The sequence below is a fragment of the Erpetoichthys calabaricus genome, chromosome 4, assembly GCF_900747795.2.
Source record: "Erpetoichthys calabaricus chromosome 4, fErpCal1.3, whole genome shotgun sequence".
Classification (NCBI taxonomy): domain Eukaryota; kingdom Metazoa; phylum Chordata; class Cladistia; order Polypteriformes; family Polypteridae; genus Erpetoichthys; species Erpetoichthys calabaricus.
This window is the reverse complement of record NC_041397.2, coordinates 188,153,383-188,173,333: the sequence shown is the minus strand read 5'-3', so window position 1 is coordinate 188,173,333 and position 19,951 is coordinate 188,153,383. Positions and strand designations below refer to the sequence as shown.

Sequence of the window (19,951 nt, the reverse complement as noted above, 5' to 3'; positions counted from 1 at the left end):
TGGTTTTTAATAGTAATAGAGATCAGCATTGGGATTATCCTGTAGCAGTAACAGTTGCCATTGGACCATCATGGAATACATAACCTAAATGTGTTTTTCTAGTACATGGTCATGAAGCAGCTGTGTTTACAAAGTAAAAGCTTGCACAAAACAGTGGAGGCCTATTAATCTGTGAGGAACATTGCAACTCTGTGTATCAGTGCATGCTTCCAACCTTTCAACCAACCTTATATCTTAAAGCGTTAAAGGAAATTACTAAATAATAATCCATATGATCTGTAACTTGCCACGGTGTTTCAGTGAATAAAAATAGGATTCTGACAAAAAAGCGAGGCTGAAAAAATTGCCCTGATCAGATTTCCACATATGGAAGAGTTTGACTTCTTAGACATGCCTGATTTAGACAACCTATTTTGAAAAACTGGAACATTAGCATTCTACTTTGTCTTTTATATTGTCTTCAGCCTTGCTTCCTATAATAAATAGCAATATAAAGTATACTAGCCAACCCGCGGCGTAGCATACGCAGCATAATTATGTATTGATGGGTGAACACTTCCTGAAAGACACAGTTGTCCAAATGGGGTTGGTTTTGAGGATACGACTGTAGGTGAATGAAAAGAAGTTACTCTGGAGAGGGCAACATACAATACAGCATTTTACACGCTGCATACAGCGATTCACATCGAAGTATAGACACTGCTAAGACCATGGGATACCCCTCGCAAACTGTTTTACACGCTGCATACAGCGATTCACATCCGCGACAAACATGCCTCTTCTTAGATGGTCCTGCCGCGTCCACCCTCGTTCTCGAAGCATACACACCGCCTGGTCATGTGCCCACTCGCAAGAGCAACTCACGGAGACCCGCCCACCAACTCTAAGACCATGGCGTGTAAAACAGTTTGCGATGGTGGTCGCGGTCGTGCGTCATAACCGAAAAGAATGCAGTGGAACCTCGGTTCATAACCATAATTCGTTCCAAAACTCTGGTCATAAACCGATTTGGTCATGAACCGAAGCAATTTCTCCCATACGATTGTATGGAAATACAATTAATCTGTTCCAGACCATACGAACTGTATGTAAATATATATTTTTGTAAGTTTTTAAGCATAAATATAGTCAATTAAACCACAGAATGCACTGCGTAATAGTAAACTAAATATAAAAACATGGGCGGCACGGTGGCGCAGTGGGTAGGGCTGCTGCCTCGCAGTTGGGAGACCTGGGGACCTGGGTCCTCCGGACACTCCGGTTTCCTCCCACAGTCCAAAGACATGCAGGTTAGGTGGATTGGTGATTCTAAATTGACCCTAGTGTGTGCTTGGTGTGTGGGTGTGTTTGTGTGTGTCCTGCGGTGGGTTGGCACCCTGCCCTGGATTGGTTCCTGCCTTGTGCTCTGTGTTGGCTGGGATTGGCTCCAGCAGACCCCCGTGACCCTGTGTTCGGATTCAGCAGATTGGAAAATGGATAGATGGATGGATGTAAAAACATTGAATAACACTGAGAAAACCTTGAACAACAGAGAAAACTAACACTGCCATAGTTTGCGCTATAGCAACAAAAAATGAACATTTGAAAAAATCCGTAATTTAATAAACCACCAAGAAAAGTAACATTTCAAAAATGCACACTACGAACCGATCGCTGTAAACAGAAGTGAAAACAAAATCAAGCCCAGTGCATTCTTTAACTGCCTTCCTACCTTATGAGTCCAGCCCTCTCTCTCTCTCTCTCTCTCTCTCTCTCGCGCTGCCTGTGTGTGTGTGCGGCTCTCTCTCTCTGGCCCTGCCTGTGTGTGTGCGACTCTGTCTCTCTCTGGCGCTGCCTGTGTGTGTGCCTCTGTCTCTATCTGGCGCTGCCTGTGTGTGTGTGTGCGCGCGGCTCTCGCTCTCTGGCGCTGCCTGTGTGTGTGTGTGTGTGTGTCACACAGGAAATGCACAGGAAGAGACTGAACCTCGCAAGAGCAACTAACAGAGACCCACTCACCAACTGTAAGACCATGGGATACCCCTCGCAAACTGTTCTACACGCCGCATACAGAGATTCACATCCACGACAAACATACTTCTTCAGAGGTGCATGTGGAATGTAGCAGAGACGAACGCGAATGACGCCCCGCTCTGTGTGTTGCTGCGTCTGAGTTGGTGGGCGTGGCTCTGCGAGTTGTCGTCGTATCCAATGGTCTTAGAGTTGGTGGGCGTGGCTATCTTGCGTGCTTTCCATGGGTGTCTACTTGTCGGCAGCTTAGTGAATTATATATATCCATATTACTAACCGAGAATGCTAAACCGGATGATGGACGCAGGCACATCCGGCCATGGGCCGTAGCTGCAAAAAGACGTACTGCGCAGGCGCAAAAAGAGTCCGCGAGAGTCGGCTGAGGAGCCGAGAAAGGCGGACAAAAGAGGGCGAGAGAGGCGGATGAGGGGCCGCGAGAGGCGCAGGCGCAAAAAGAGTCCGCGAGAGTCGGAGAAAGGCGGAGAAAAGAGGGCGACAAAGGCGGATGAGGGGCCGCGAGTGGCGGACAAGACCACAGAAAAAAGGAGTGAGCACATACAAAAAGGAGAAATGAGGCGCAAAGTCAAACGCAGGAAAAGCACGAAACACATTGCACACGAAACTAGACCCGAAAAAAAAAAAAAAAAGAGGCTCGCGCACAACAGCAAGGCACCCCCCCCCCCCCCCTACAGGCACCGGACGGGACACACACCAAGAGGGGGATTCAACAAGCCCATGGAACACAAAAAAAAGAACACAAAACCACCCCACAGACCCTACAAGCGAGGGATGGGACACACACAAAGAGGGGGATTCAACAAGACACAGGAACACAAAAAGAAAGAAGACGCTCGCGCGACAACAATCCTCAACCCCCCCCCCACACACACACACACACACACATCCATAAGAAGTGACACCCAAAGCCACATATTCTAAAGTGAACATCAACACCTTCACACTAGACAGCATAGGTGTCAGCATTGGTGGATCTCCTTACAATAAAGCACTATTAACCGTTCAACTGCAGAAAAAGAAACATATTAACAGTGACTGCGATCCTTCTTATTACTTATCCATATTTTGCATGCTGAGAAAGAAACAAGTCATGAATACACGGTCACGGGTACAAAACGAAAAGGAAAGGATAACAGGAACAAACACACGAAAACGAAAGAAACAACAAAATAGATGGCTATGCAGCATAGGTGGATCTCATTACAATAAGGCACTATTAACCGTTCAACCGCAGAAAAGGCTCCATATTAACAGTGAGTGCAATACTCCTTATTACTTATCCATATTTCTAAAAGAAAAAATGTCTCGACTCCAAAAACGCAAAGCTCAACTAAAGCTTCTAACTAACGATGTACCTAAAAGTAAAAACTTTATGAACTGCATTAGATCCTACAATGGTTCATTTGCTTTTGCATATACCGGAGTAAATATCAGGCCACCAAAAGGCAATGGCCCATACTACTTTCGCATATGTGCACAAATACTGCATCGCATTGGAACAGTGCACCCTGAAACAAATCAACAACGCAAATATGCACAAATCTACATCTTAGATCCACATGACACAAACTATCAATCAAAGTGCTGCATCGCAACAGGCACGGATTCAAAACGAAACACCTCCTGTCTCAGACATACGTTAATGGCAGCGAAGGCTACAACGGGCTTCTCACACAGCACAGGCAAATCGATTACAGCTCCAAAACAACACGTCCCAAATACTACACATGCAACAACGCGCCTCTCAAACGGCACAAGAAAAACATACACCAGTAAAATTCATTCGGATTAATGAATGTCATTTGCAATCATTGTCATTCACTTCACTTCCCTGAAGAAACAACTGGAAATTCAAGTTATACATTTACACGTTGTTGTCAAAAGGGTCAAATTAGACTGCCTTCTTTACATTCATATACTGAATATCTACAGAGGCTTATAACTGACGATGTACCTGAAAGTGAAATCTTTATCAACTACATTAGATCCTACAAATCGGTATCCACTATGAACATTAACGGTGGCACTGCAAGTGACATCCGTCTTGAAAAAATGTTGTTTATTGATGAATGTTCAATGGCATGAAGTCACTTACTCAACACCATTCATAAACTTCTACAAACGTTTATGAATAATAATATTCGATTTGAAGGAAAGGTACTTTTATGAGGAGGAGATTTTAGACAGTGATTAGCTATTCTTCCAGATGCCATGCACTCAGCTATTGTTCAGTGCACCTTAAAATACGCAGACAATTGGCATTGCTTTCAAAAGATACAGTTAGTAAAAAAGATACGATGTCCAGAACCAGATCATAACAATTGCTTATTACAACTGAGAGATGGTACACTCACCAATACAGATGGACTTCAGGCACATATTATTACAATTCCTCAAGCCTTTATCTGCGACAACTTAGTTATAGAGAGATTTGGAACAGCAATCTCATTAGACCAAATGCCCCTTTTAACACAACGCACTATATTATGTCCAAAAAATATTAATATGGAAAACATTAATACCCAAGTCATTCCATTACTTCCTGGAAAGACACAACTCTTTCTAAGCTCTGACAAACTTGACTCTGATCACAACAATAACCATCTTAAATGACCTTACAAGTTCTGAGCTGGAATTACCTTTTACACTTAAACGGCGTGTACAAAGAAATTTTCAAATAAACCTTTACACTGTGCCACACACTTTATTGTTTGCTTTCTATTTGCATCATCTACACCGTCACACTATTCTATATCTCATTCATACATCACGCTCTTTGTCATTCCCAACACCAGGGGTTGGCGAGCGAAGCGAGCAGGGGGCGGAGCCCCCTAGTAGATAGTATATTATGGATAAGGTTTTTGTTTATTTACTTTAAGTTCTCCTGTACTATTTCATTGTTGGGCATCATCATTTTTACTGGATTGTCTCAGGTCTTTACCTAGTTTCTAAATTATGGTGTCAAACTTGAATACTTCATTTGGAAACTAATATCTATACTTTTCCAATGATAGTTTGAATAGCTCTGCTCCCTTCATATCTAACTGACCTCTAATGGGAGGGGAATCTCTAAGGACTGTTACATTTCAGTCAGGGTGTCAACCCTGGCCTATGCTTAAATTCCTTTTTTAATTAATTCTTTGTACTTTTCAAATTCTTTTGCTTACATTAATATTATTTACACAAATAATAAACGTAAGTATGTTCCTCTGCTTGTGTTTTGTGTGTGTTTTCCCCAAGAGGTGAAAATGAAGGCTGGGGAAACAAGCAGTCCCTTGTGGCTTGAACTTACTTTGTGATGTTGATGAATCTTCATGATTATTGCCCTTTTGACCTTTTTGCTCCTACTATGGCTTTTGTGCTGTTTATGCTACCCTGAGTCTCCTTTGTTGCATAACATTTTGGCCAAATAAATCTTCTTATTTATAAAGACTTTTCACCACCCATCTTTTGCTTCAAGCTGAACATTTCACAAATACTTCCTCTTGTGAGAATATTTGTTTATAGTTTTGGGATATCCTTAAGACATATAATCGATTCATAAAAAAGAGCTTGTGACATCTTCAGCATATTCATTCATTTTGGTCTTGCTATCCAGTTTATTTTATTATTATTATTATTATTATATTTTTTATTTTGTAAAATTCCCCACAGTCATTGCTCCTTAGCAGAAATTTGGCAGTAGTATGAAAAGGCAGAAGACAAAAGTTAATTGAAGTAATTGCATCACATACTTTCCCAATGGTTTAGAACAAACTGAACTGCTTAAATTCTGACTATATGTCTCTTCTAAAAAAAAAATCTGTTTTATAAATTATTGTGGTTAATTTGAATAAAATTATTTAAATATCATTTAATTATGCATAGCAACGCTTTTCAATTACAAATTCAGTTGGGCCAGATTTTCAAAGCAAGACATTTAGCTGGGTCAGACACTTTTCAGTGGCTGGTAAGCAGCAGGTAATAACAATTTTCAAACAAACACAAATGAATGTATTGAAAAAGAAGTAATGTTTATTCATTGTTTCCCTTTTAAATTTGGTCAGATCTGACACAGGCACATCAAAAAGTGCATAAAAACTATAAAAAGGCTATAACTGAACAGAATCTGAGGTAGCAGCAATAGTTTTTTTTCCACTTTTGAAATAAAAAAAAATAAAAAATAAACATTTTGCTCACCTCTAACCCAGAAACATCTTAAAGTGCATAAAATCAAAACAAGTGCAGTTATACACACATTTTACAAAAATACATTTTTAATGATATGTATATGTTTATATAAATATGAGTCTCAGGAGGACTCTTTCTAGCTTTACTTTCCTGAATATACTGTAATCGAGTACAAGGTTAAAGTTAATGTCTACATTAGTTCATCCCTCTCTTGGGTTCGAACTGGATCCTTTGTCTGTCAGCCCAGCTGTTGACCCATGCAAAGATAACCAATCCAGCTAAGGAAAAAATATATATTTAGGCTGAGCAGCTATTGTCCTCACTGTCTGCAAAGACAGTGCCATCGCTTCAGTGCAACAGGATCACAAATTGACAGATTTACTCCTTGTGTGTTGATATATACGTAATACCTCCGGTGTACCTAACAATATCATTGTTTTGCTAAGTAGTAGTCCAAAACATACCAAAGTATGTGAAAGGACAAAAAAATAGTATTTTTACCTTAGTGAAGATTATGTGTTGCTTATCATGATTGTGTGTTTACTTTATAAATATAATATTCCTTTTTCATTGAAAACCTGCGCAAGTAATTTTTTTTTTTTTTTTTTTTTTTTTACCGTTTTACAAAATTCTTTTTGATATTATGTTCTTTTGACTTGTGTTGCTTCTATTATTTTTCAATTTCTTACTTAATGATATAATACAAATTAATTATTTCCCCAATTGTTTACAGTCTTTTTAGTTGATTGGTTTTAATAATTGTACTACAATATTCCAGGAGAAGTTCTATTTGGTAGTGTCGATTTCTGATTTATTTGCTGGCTTCTTACCTGATTAACTCAATATTTATTTTTTATTTTAATTGTTTTATTTTTCAGAGCTTGTATCGATATTTCAGAATCTGGAGATCTTAGCTGCTGTGTTCCACTCCAAAATTTTAGAGTAGCCCAAGAATATGCAACATTTGGCACTTCAGAAATGTTGAATTATTCTGTAAACATTTATGATGAAGGCAGTATGCTGTGCATTGTGACAAGTGGAGGTAAGGATAACAAGTAAAGATTGAAACGGTCAAATACAAGCAAAAATCATGCTAAGTTATATGTGTGTATATATGCACGGGTTCATGTATATACAGTAATAAAGGATATGGTGCTGCCTCTGAGCCTAAAGAAGCTATGAAGTGGAAGCAGCATTTTGAATGTCAATGCTGTGAATGAAGCAGGCAAGAGTGTTTTTGTAGCTGCATGCAAACAGCCACCAGTGGCCATGCACAGGAGCAGCATTGTAGGGTGGCCAAGAAAGGTAGCTGCATAAGGCATTATCCCTTTGACACATGTGCATACTAGCATTCCTTCCACCCAGGTGGTTACAATACATATCCTTATATTAAATTTACCTCCAGTATTAAAGTTTCTTATAACAAGCAAAAATGTGTGTACATTGTTAACTAAGGCATTATTGTATATTATTTATAGCTGCAACCAACAACTATTTTGATAATTGATTAGGTCAATTATTATTTTGCTCAATCACAGGTTTAAAAAAAATGTTTATGCAAAAGTGCAAGCATTTTATTCAGAACTGAAATTGTTCTGTTCCTTCTACAATTCTTTCCTTCATAACAATAGTCCAATGTTGATCTAAAATTATATTTGGGGGAAAAAAATTGCATAGCTGAAAGTCTCGTTGCTCACTGTGCGGTCTTTACTCACACTTACAACTCTTTTGATAACAACACTTAACATTAAGGAGCAGGAAGCCAAAACCATTTTTAAGCAACAACAAAAGTGGTCTAGAGTGTATTGTTTGATTTTTTTATCTTGTAGAAGGCAGCAAAGACCATGAGATAAATGAAGTATCTAAAAATTCTTCATAGGACAGCATCAAACACTGGCCATCAATGTTAAAAGAAATACTTTGCAGAAGATCTTTTGCGTATTGTTGATGGGAACAATTCTGTAGGTGTTTTCAGTAAGTGTGAATGGGAGGGGGATTACCATAATTCCAATATGTTTTGTGAATGATTTTGTTTTACATACATACAGTATTTTGCCATTATAGAATAAATGATTTCTTCCAGCCTTATCTAAAAGTTGGGATAGATAGATAAGTTGTTTGATTATTATATGCTTTTTAGTTGTCAGTTCTTACCTTGTCAATAAAAACTCTGATTTCTCTGTTAATCAGAGTGGCTCAAGTAGAAGAAGTAGTAGAATTCACTTTCCCCTCTCTGATGGATTGATACAATTAAAATAAATCTATGTTTGCCCAAACCCTTTGAAAAGTGACTATTTACAGTACATCCACAACATTTTTCTATTCAGATACTACAGCAGCACATATGTGATCCTATACTAAATTAACTTATTTCTTCAGATCTTCCAAGACACAGATTCCTTACCAGGTGTGACATAAAAATGACTACAGACTTTAATTTGTTTGGTCTTTGGCACTCCACTGTATTTACATTCTCTGCCTTATCTCAAAATGTGATTACCTCATCTCATTGACAATTAGTATTTCATTTGTAACAAGGCACAATACAAACAAACCAAAACAAAATATATAAATTTATATATAATATATATAAAATTCACTAAGCCGCCGACAAGTAGACACCCATGGAAAGCACGCAAGACAGCCACGCCCACCAACTCTAAGACCATTGGATACGACGACAACTCGCAGAGCCACGCCCACCAACTCGGACGCGACGCCTCAGAAAACACGCCGTCATTTATGTTCGCCTGTGCTACAGTCCACATGCACCTCTGAGCCACGTTGACTTTTCGGTTACGACGCACGACCGCGTGCACCATCGCAAACTGTTTTACACACTACATACATCAATTCACATCCGCGACAAACATGCGTCTTCTTAGATGGTCCTACAGGAACACGGAAAACATTTCCCCACCCACCAACACTCCTTATTCCCCGGCCTGCGTCCACTGCATCCGCGACAAACATGCGTCTTCTTAGATGGTCTTGTAGGAACACGGAAAACATTTCCCCGCCCACCAACACTCCTTATTCCCCGGCTCGTGTCCACCCTCGCTCTCTAGGCATTCACACTGCCTGCTCATGTGCCCAGACACAACAACTCACTGACCACCCCGTAAGTCTCTTTCGTCTGTGCTAGGAGTCCACATGCACCTCTGAGCCACGTTGACTTTTAATTATTCTTTTCGGTTACGACACCCGACTGCATCCACCATCGAAAACCATGGAAAGGAACAACGAAGCCCCGCCCAGAAACTCTACCCCTCCTCCCATGTGATAGGGAACGCACCTCAGAGCACTGCCCGCCAACTCGAACAGCTCATCAAACACGTACTCATTCGCTTTGGTCTGTGCTGCGGTCCAAATCCAGCTGTGAGCCACGTTGACTGTTCATTTGCCCTCCATGGCTACCGCTTCAAATGTATTTCATGGAAACAACACTTCCTTCAATGTTATAGAAATTCCTGCATCAGGTAACTGTTTGTTTCTATCAGTCGGGTTTTTCTGGAAAAATGTCATTGACAAAACTGTTGCTCTCAAACTTCGCAACATGGCTGTTTTCTTTATTTGCCAACATTGGGATAACTTCGGCATTTACTTCCAAGAATGTCCTCATGCCTCTCCTCGAGTTTACAATCTGGCCCAACGTCTCTCCATATCCCGGCTCTTTAGCGGTCCTTTGGATCATGGGCATTACGAGGTTCTCATGCCTCTCAAATACACACGTGATAACCTTCTGGTGACATCTTTTGACGCTGTCGGTATGTGCACACAGGGTGCACACTCACTTGCTCGCCACACTAATGTGACGTCACCTGCCCACTCTCCTCTTCCTGAAAAACATTTAAAGACACACTCCCCTGAATGCACGCATTCCACACAGGACTTTCAATGCACCTTTTGTTCCAAAAGCTTCCGAGTGCAGAGATATCTGAACGCACATTTAAAAAAACACAACACTAACCAAATGATGCAATGTGAACATTGCCAGCAATGCTTCAAAACAACTCGCGCTCTCAAGAAACACTTATGAACTCATTCCACTCTCACCTTCAATTGCACATTTTGTAACGAGGACTTCACAGGTGAGATGGATCTCCACAACCATATGCAGATCCATTCAACACAAACATTTTTATGCAAACTTTGCGACAAACACTTTCACGCACGCAGATACCTTACTAACCATCTCAAAACATATTCCCCGATGAATTCTTTTCAGTGTCAACACTGCTCCAAAACCTTCACGCGCCAGAAATCTCTCAAAGCACATTTAAACACACACTCCACTGAACAAACGCATTCCAAACAGATCTTTCAATGCACGATTTGTTCAAAGACGTTCCGAGTGCAGAGATATCTCAACATGCATTTAAAAACACACTCTACTGAACGAATTATGCAGTGTGAACATTGCCGGCAATGCTTCGAAACAACTCATTCCAATTCCCTTCTGTGTCCACACAGCACTAAATCGTTCATGCACAAACATCGCATTCAGTTTTCTGCAGCTTTTCAAGAAGATACCGCCATTCACGTCCAAGAACATAACATTGGCCTACCTACTGCACTATGTGCTTCTTGCAATGCTCTTCATTGGCCAGCAGAGGTCAACAAATCCGGACATTACACTAAGTGTTGTCATGCCGGCAAGGTGTCTTTGCCACCGCTATCCAAACCCCCTCTTTTTTTAGAAGACCTCTTGACTGGCAAGAACCCGCTGTCCCGAAATTACTGTGATCATATCAGGGAATACAACTCTGCTTTAGCTTTCGCGTCAATGGGCGCACACATTGCTCAACCATCTGGACAAGGACCGTATGCTTTCAGAATCCATGGTCAGATTTATCACCAGGTCTCTCCTTTATATACCAATCCTGACACGTCACCACAATACGGTCAGCTATATATCTTCGATTCTGCTGAGGCTACCAGTCAACGTTTGCAAAAGGAATGTAATAGCGCTTGCAGTGACATTTTGTTGCTTCAACTAGACAACATGATACGACAGGTTAATCCCTTCACAAAGTCTTACATACAAATGCATGACATTATCACTCACGGTAACCCTGTTACTGCTGTACGAATGGTGTTCATGGAAAATCCAAGTCTAGTTATGACAAGGTATAATGCCCTGTCCTGTCAAACTGATGTTGCTGCTATCTTTGTAGGTGAACACGGGGAACCTCCTGCACAACGCGACATTTGCATATATCCAAGGGGAGATGCTTGCAAGCGTATCTCTGTTCTCAATATGAACTGTGACCCCATGGTTTATCCACTGCTATTTCCTTACAGAGATCCAGGCTGGCACATACAATTGATCCATGCTGAGGAAAAGCGAACCGCGAAAAGAACTCGAGTCACACAGCTCCAATTTTATGCTTTCAGGCTTGCCATGAGATCTTCATTTACTGCACGCGCGCTACACTGAATGGATCAACGTGTGTCTACCCGGCGCAGAGAGGCGTGGGTAAGCTGTTGAACCCATTCATGCTGGAAACCGGGGCTTGCAATTGTTCCCCACGAACGAGGAATTCCCAGTAAGTGCGGGTCATACGCTTGCACTGATTACGTCCCTGCCCTTTGTACACACAAACCACCCCCGCTACTACCATGGTCGGGTGATTTGGTGGATTATATATAGAAAGGCAGCCAGAACCGCAAAGAACAATGAAAAGTCTACGTGACTCACAGGTGCATGTGGACTGTGCAAAGACGAAAACGACTCAGGTGACGAGTTGGGGGTGGGCACATGAGCAGGCAGTGCATACTGAACAAGAAATCAGCAGACTAGCATGACGGAGGGGGTGGAATGGGCGTCCTTCCCCTCTCCTCCCGTTCTGCCCGAGCGCTGTCCACCCCCGTCCCTCGCTCTGGGAGGAGAAGGCGTGACGGCGGTCCTCCAGTTTTCAGTCACGGACAATTGTATGTTGGTTCGTACCGTGCATTGTTACAATGTTACTTTTCTTGGTGGTTTATTAAATTACGGATTTTTCAAATGTTAATTTTTTCCCTGTGCTTAAAAATCATTAAAAAAGCGGCCTGATTATGCGGCGTATGGTACGCCGTGGGTTGGCTAGTTTGACATAATCCTGGTTTATACATTTTAAATAATTTAAAACTTATAAATCTCTGAAAATCATATTGTAAATTCTAAAAATAAAAAGAATATAAACCTCAAAGTTTCTAATGTTTTATGTCATCATGCCACATCTGAAAAACCAGACTCTGCTTCACTTTTGGGTACTACTGTCATGTGAGAAGTAAAGCTGTTCTGTGTTTATGCATTTACCACAAGCAAGAAGGTTTGTACCAGCAGGAGATATTTTGAATATCTGAGCTATAGGCAACAGCAGAAACATTGTTTTCAAAATAGTGGTTGAAAATTAACAATATTTAAAATATATTACATTTCATACATTCAACAAGTACGGCCTTTAAAAAAATCTTGCTAATATTAGTTGAATTACATTTTAAATTTTTTTTTAAATATTTTAGGAGCACATGGAACACATGTAGCCAGCATTGCTGCTGGTAATTTTCCGGAGGAGCCTGAGCGAAATGGTGTAGCTCCTGGTGCACAGATTCTGGCCATTAAGATAGGAGATACCAGGTTAAGTACAATGGAGACTGGGACCGGCTTGATCAGAGCGGTAAGTTGCATTTCCTGAAGTGTACGTTGATTTTGAAAAATTTATTACTTGTGGAGTAGAGATGACTAGGGTGCAGATGTAGTCTTTGCAGTTTCCCAGTTCCCTCTTTGCAGTTTTTCTGCCATAATGAGAGAAAAAAAATATCAATTCACATATCGTTCAAAAGTGGCTTGTGTCCGTGATTTGAGAAAGAAAAAATAATAAACATAAAAAAAAAGTATAAAACAAAAAAAAACACTGCATCTGAACATTAAGTCTTTACTGACAGTGTTCACATTTGCATATTTGCAAATCCATTTAATCACATATCATACTAATTAAAGCTAACGCGATGCAAACAAGCTCAGCTCATTGGAAGTCCTAGTGCAAAAACATATGTATGTGTTTGGTTTTTTTTCCTCTCTTTCACAAATTAGCTAATATTTCTCAGGCTGGGATCCATACATTTTATTAAACAACTTGTAATAAGAAGTCAAACATCTAGGGGACAAGTTGTTTTATGGAAAAAAAAAAGAAATGTTTTGATTATTTTACCAGCATCTTAATTATATCTTTAAGCATTATGCATTCTTTTGGATAACTGTGCATACAATGTGAAATATAAATGATTTTATACAGGCATGTTTGCATACATACTGACCCACAGAAGTGTGCAACCTTGTAAAAACCTGGTGTCTCAGTGAATGTTACAGAAATATAAAATTAAGTGGCAGCTTACAAAAAACTTGCAAAAGCTAATGGATTCAGACTAAGAACATTTTTAAGAACAATTTTATAACTGGAGATGAAATCTGAATATAATAAATTATATAATAATGGAAGCATGGTAATTATACAGTATGAAAGAAATTCAGGATTTAAGCTTGTGCTGTTTTTTTTTTTTTGTTGTTTTTTTTTAAATTGAGGGTATATTCCACAATGATTATATGCCTGAAAAGACAGACTAATGGGTCGACATTACACTGATTTGCTTTGAAATTTGCAACCATGAATAAGGGAAAGTGCCGACAATCCACTTTCTGATTCAAAACACTGCCTCACCAATTCTGTTCTCCAGATTTGGCTCCTTATGGCTACCCTCTGTTTCCCAGTCTTAAGGGCTGTCTCCACAGGATACACCATGCCATGATGAATATGTGAAGAACAGAAGTGCTTTGTAAAATAAAACTTGTTTAGTTTACTTGGTTTCCTCATAATAGGCCACCCTCAGACTTTTTAATTACCCGCCCTTGTCTGTGTGTTTATATGTACAGTTAGGTCCATAAATATTTGGACAGAGACAACTTTTTTCTAATTTTGGTTCTGTACATTACCACAATGAATTTTAAATGAAGCAACTCAGATGCAGTTGAAGTGCAGACTTTCAGCTTCAATTTAGTGGGGTGAACAAAATGACTGCATAAAAATGTGAGGCAACTAAAGCATTTTTTTTAACACAATCCCTTCATTTCAGGGGCTCAAAAGTAATTGGACAAATTAAATAACTGGAAATAAAATGTTCATTTCTAATACTTGATTGAAAACCCTTTGCTGGCAATGACAGCCTGAAGTCTTGAACTCATGGACATCACCAGATGCTGGGTTTCCTCCTTTTTAATGCTCTGCCAGGCCTTTACTGCAGCGGCTTTCAGTTGCTGTTTGTTTGTAGGCCTTTCTGTCTGAAGTTTAGTCTTCAACAAGTGAAATACATGCTCAATTGGGTTAAGATCAGGTGACTGACTTGGCCATTCAAGAATTTTCCACTTCTTTGCTTTAATAAACTCCTGGGTTGCTTTGGCTGTATGTTTTGGTTCATTGTCCCTCTGTATCATGAAACGCTGCCCAATCAATTTGACTGCATTTAGCCTGATTTGAGCAGACAGTATGTCTCTGAACACCTCAGAATTCATTCGGCTGCTTCTGTCCTGTGTCACGTCATTAATAAACACTAGTGTCCCAGTGCCACTGGCAGCCATGCACACCCAAGCCATCACACTACCTCCACCGTGTTTTACAGATGATGTGGTATGCTTTGGATAATGAGTTGTTCCACGCCTTCTCCATACTTTTTTCTTGCCATCATTCTGGTAGAGGTTGATCTTGGTTTCATCTGTCCAAAGAATGCTTTTCCAGAACTGTGCTGGCTTTTTTTGATGTTCTTTAGCAAAGTCCAATCTAGCCTTTCTATTCTTGAGGCTTATGAGTGGCTTGCACCTTGCAGTGCACCCTCTGTATTTACTTTATTGCAGTCTTCTCTTTATGGTAGACTTGGATATGGATACGCCTACCCCCTGGAGAGTGTTGTTCACTTGGTTGGCCGTTGTGAAGGGGTTTCTCTTCACCATGGAAATGATTCTGCGATCATCCACCACTGTTGTCTTCCATGGACGTCCAGGTCTTTTTGCGTTGCTGAGTTCACCAGTGCTTGCTTTCTTTCTCAGGATGTACCAAACTGTAGATTTTGCCACTCGTAATATTGTAGCAATTTCTTGGATGGGTTTTTTCTGTTTTCGCAGCTTAAGGATGGCTTCTTTCACCTGCATGGAGAGCTCCTTTGACCGCATGTTGTCTATTCACAGCAAAATCTTCCATATGCAAGCACCACACCTCAAATCAACTCCAGGCCTTTTATCTGCTTAATTGATAATGACATAACGACGGACTTGCCCACACCTGCCCATGAAATAGCCTTTGAGTCAATTGTCCAATTACTTTTGAGCCCCTGAAATGAAAGGATTGTGTTAAAAAAAAAATGCTTTAGTTGCCTCACATTTTGATGCAATTGTTTTGTTCACCCCACTGAATTAAAGCTGAAAGTCTACACTTCAACTGCATCTGAGTTGTTTCATTTAAAATTAATTGTGATAATGTACAGAACCAAAATTAGAAAAAAGTTGTCTCTGTCCAAATATTTATGGACCTAACTGTACACTCGTATATATGTGTGTGTGTATAAAAATGCATTCCTATTGTGTCATGGTGCAGAGGCTAGCACTGCTAGGTCATTGATCCAGTGTCCTGGGTTTGAATCCCTCATTCGATTTTGTTGTTCATGCACAATTTGCTTGTTCACCTTATGTCAGTTTGGGTTTTCCTTGCACATCCCAAAAAATGTCCTGGTTAGGTTGATTTACATATGGGAGTTGTGACCCAGCTGATCAGGGACGCATGCAAAGGGAAGGGAAACCTGGTTATGCTGTGGCTTGATCTTGCCAACAAGTACGACTCATTACCCCACCATCTGATTGAAACTACCCTACATCAATACCATGTACCCAGCAAGATCAAGGACCTCATCCTGAACTACATTGGAAACTTCAGGCTTAAGAGTCACTGGAAGTGGAAACTTAACATCTGACTGGCACCGGTTTGAGAAAGGGATCATAATTGGGTGTACCATCTCAGTTATTCTCTTCGACCATGCCATGAACAATGCTGGTCAAGCCAGCTGAGGCTGAGTGCAAAGTTCCACTGTCCAAGTCTGGCACTTGGCAGCCCCCCATCAGAGGATTCAAGGACGAATTGACTGTCACAGCTATGTCAGTGCCTGGTAGAAGGTGGATCCTCCTCCTGGAAAAGCTTATCTCCTGGGCAAGAATGAGCTTCAGACCAGCAAAATCCAAGGCCTTGGTGCTGAAGTGGGGAAGGTGGTGGACAAGTTTCACTTTTTTGTGGATGGCATTGCAATACCATTCATTACAGAGAAACCAGTCGCAAGCCTAGGCAAGATCTTTGATTGTTGCCTTAGGGATTCAGCAGCTATCCAAGCAACGAGCAAGAAGCTTGAGACTTGGTTCACCACAGTAGGCAAATCTGGCTTACCTAGCAGGTTCAAGGCTTGGTTAAACCAACATGGCATCTTGCCTTGTATCCTGTGTCCTCTGCTGGTGTACAAGGTGAATATGTCCAACTGTGGAGACCCTGGAGAGGAAGATTAGTTGTTACCTCCACAGGTAGCTGGGTCTGCCACACAATTTAAACAGTACATCACTGTATGGGAGTAGCAGTAAGCTCCAGCTTCCAATAAGCACCCTTGAAGAAGAGTTTTAAGTGTCATGCATAAGAGAGGAACTGCTCTATCGGGACACCAGGGACTCTAGAATGGTATCGGCGCAGAGCCTAGGATAGTCTGGAGCTGCTGGAGTCTCGGCTGAAACATGAGGCTCTGGTGGGTGTTTTGGCAACAGGGCCGGAGGGTTTGGGAGCAATCCCACAACCTCTGTACAACAAGGTTCATGGCAAGGGCAGACATCATCTAGTCCAGGAGGAAGTGCGTGCAGGTGTGGAGGAGGAGCGAACCAGATGGATTGTGGGCTTGCGGCAGCAGGGAGCATGGACAAGGTGGGAGGGAGTGCTGGAGAGGATATTATCTTGGGGTGACATTGGGCAGGCCAAACCACAGCACATCAAGTTCATGGTTCAAGCCATGTACGATGGCCACCCCCCACCCGCCTAGCAAATCTACATACCTGGGGCAATACTGAGTCTCCAGTATGTCCTCTCTGCACTGGAAAGGGCTCACTAGACCACATCATTGGTAGCTGTACCGTAGCCCTCAGTGAGGGCTGCTACCGCTGTCCACAAAACCAGGTGCTCAAGTCAGTGGCAGAGGCCATCTCTAGAGCCATGGCTAACAACAGAATCATCTGCAGCCAGGGGACATCATCTTTGTCAGGGCAGGAAAGCAGCCTCCGCCATAGCCTTCAGAAGCAGTTGGCCTGCTCACCTCAGCATTGGACTGGGAACTGTGAGTAGACTTGGACAGCCAGCTCAAGATCTCGCACCATGTTACACCAACTTCGAGGCCAGCAGGTGCTTATAGAGGAGTTGACAGTCCCTTAGAAGGACCGCATTGAAGAAGCTAACAAACAAAAGCAGTCCAAGTACCATGAGTTGGTAGAGCAGGCTGAAGGAGTGGCTGGAATGGTGGTTTTGAGTCCTTTTGAGGTGGGGTGTAGAGGCTTTGCTGGCTGCTCTTTATGCAAGGTCAATACCATGTTTGGCATGACAGGAGCTGCAAAAAGGAAAGCCATAAAGTCTGCCATAGATGCTGCAGAGAGGGTCTCCAGCTGGTTTTGTATCAGGAGGTCTGAATTGTGGGCTGTTGCTGCTGGGACACAAGTCAGGGCCTGATCAGCCATGGCTAGATCACCTGAGTGAGAGTGTTTAATGTTTTGAGACCCAAAATATCCAATGACCTCAGGAAACATCACTGATTATGTGTCCTAGCACATCCTTAGATATATCTTTAAATAAACAATTCCAAATTTCCCCTCGCTGACTATGTGTGCTTGAATGGGCCCTGTAATAGCTCTGGGCAAGGTCCCAGTCCATTTCCTGCCATATGTCCAAAGCTGGAGGGGGTACATTCCAGCCCTTCACTAGTCTTAGATTGGAATTAGCAAGTTTGAGAATGTTGTGTCATGTTTTATTATGACTACTATAGGCAACACGATTAACTAGGACATAAGATGATGTAATGTGACTTTAAATCCATACAACTTGATTAATTTGTTATTGTTATTCTTTTAATCTTTCATCATTTGTCACTATAGTGGAGAGAGATCTGTACAACTAATTTTATACTGATAACTAAGATTCAGAAATTTTAATTACTTTCAGTCTGAAATGACACAACAAACTCAAAAATGAGGAGTGATCTCTGTCTATATAATATAAAATAAGCAAGAAATATGTGATAAGGTTTGGGTTCCTACATAGGAGATCCTGATTTGTTCTGGAGAATTACAAGTTAAAGTTGATGTTATAAAGGAAAGTTCTGGTGATTCATATTGCATAGATCAGGAAAAGAAAGCTAAACAATGCTGCCATCCAGTCTGGAAATGTAAGTGACGTGGATTAAAGGACCCACAGGCAATCAGCTAGGCAGACTCAAGTTGGTTTTACTGTTCATTTTCCAGCTTAAATTGAAACATGCGTGAAACCCATGTATAAAGGCACTTTGACAGAGAGATCTGATGTACCTTTCCTTGGCAGGTGGCATGTCTTATCCTGGGTTTTTGTAATGCTGGATCTGTAAAATAGTTAGTGGAGGAGTAAGCAAATACAGTGTTTTGTGATCATAAGCAAATTGTGTCTGCTCAAGAGGCAATTAAACAAAAAAAAAAAAAAAACAGGTTAGCAATGTAAAAAATAAAAATAGCATCAGCTAATTGATATTACTAAGGAAACAGATTGAAGGATACTCTAAATCAAAGCATAGAGGGGTTCTGTAAATCCCTGCTATTGGAGAAATAAATCAATGCTGTACTCCAAGTGTCCTTCTTGCTTGGCTCAATATACTATTCAAAAGTCAGTCTGTTATTTCCTAATTCCCTTAGTCCCTTAAGGGAGCGGGGGCATTATGTGCTAGAGCCCATCCCAGCCAGCATAAGGCACAATTCAGGAAAAAGCCCTGGATAGGGCACCAGGCCACACACATACACACCCCAGCCACACACTAAGGTTAATTTAGGATTGCCAAGCCACCTAACCTGCATGTCTTGGGACTGTGGGAGGAAACCAGAGCACCCAGAGGAAATCCATGTAGACATGCGGAGAACATGAAGACTCCACGCAGGAAGGACCTGGGATGTAAACCTTGGTCTCCTTACTGTGACGCAGCAGTGCTGCCACTACCTATTCAAAAGTGAATCTACAATTTCAAAAATGTGGTAATCTGACTTTATGGGTGTTTCCTGATATTGTATTGGTTAAAGTTAAGACAGCTCTAATGTTTGGCCAGACATCTTATAAAAACGTTTTTTCCTTTTTCATCCAGATGATAGAAGTTATAAAATACAAGTGTGATCTCGTTAACTACAGCTATGGAGAAGCTACTCATTGGCCAAATTCTGGGTGAGTAACATTTTGAAGATTTTTATGCATAAGCAAGAAGAAAATAGATGGCATACTATAATGGCAATGACATTTATTTGGTCAGGATCTTCACTTATCCTATTTACATGAAATATTTAGAAATACTTAAAATGTGTGCATTATTAGGCATTTTAATATAGTGTTAGATTTTTACTTACCACAAAAAAATACTCAAGTTCTGTGATGCACCATGCATTCAAACTTCCTTTTTTTGTTTTTGTTTTACTTTTTTCATT

General features: G+C 40.9%; 1 protein-coding gene across 2 annotated transcripts in view; it reads left to right on the top strand.

The window, feature by feature from the left end:
* Positions 1–19,951, top strand: part of tpp2 (tripeptidyl peptidase 2) — a 119,352-nt gene that overhangs the window by 23,955 nt on the left and 75,446 nt on the right. For both annotated transcript variants that reach the window (XM_028800051.2, XM_028800052.2), the window contains exons 6-8: positions 7,074–7,237; positions 12,703–12,857; positions 19,618–19,694. In XM_028800051.2, the coding sequence (XP_028655884.1) occupies positions 7,074–7,237; positions 12,703–12,857; positions 19,618–19,694 (396 nt within the window). The remainder of the gene's footprint in view (positions 1–7,073; positions 7,238–12,702; positions 12,858–19,617; positions 19,695–19,951) is intronic.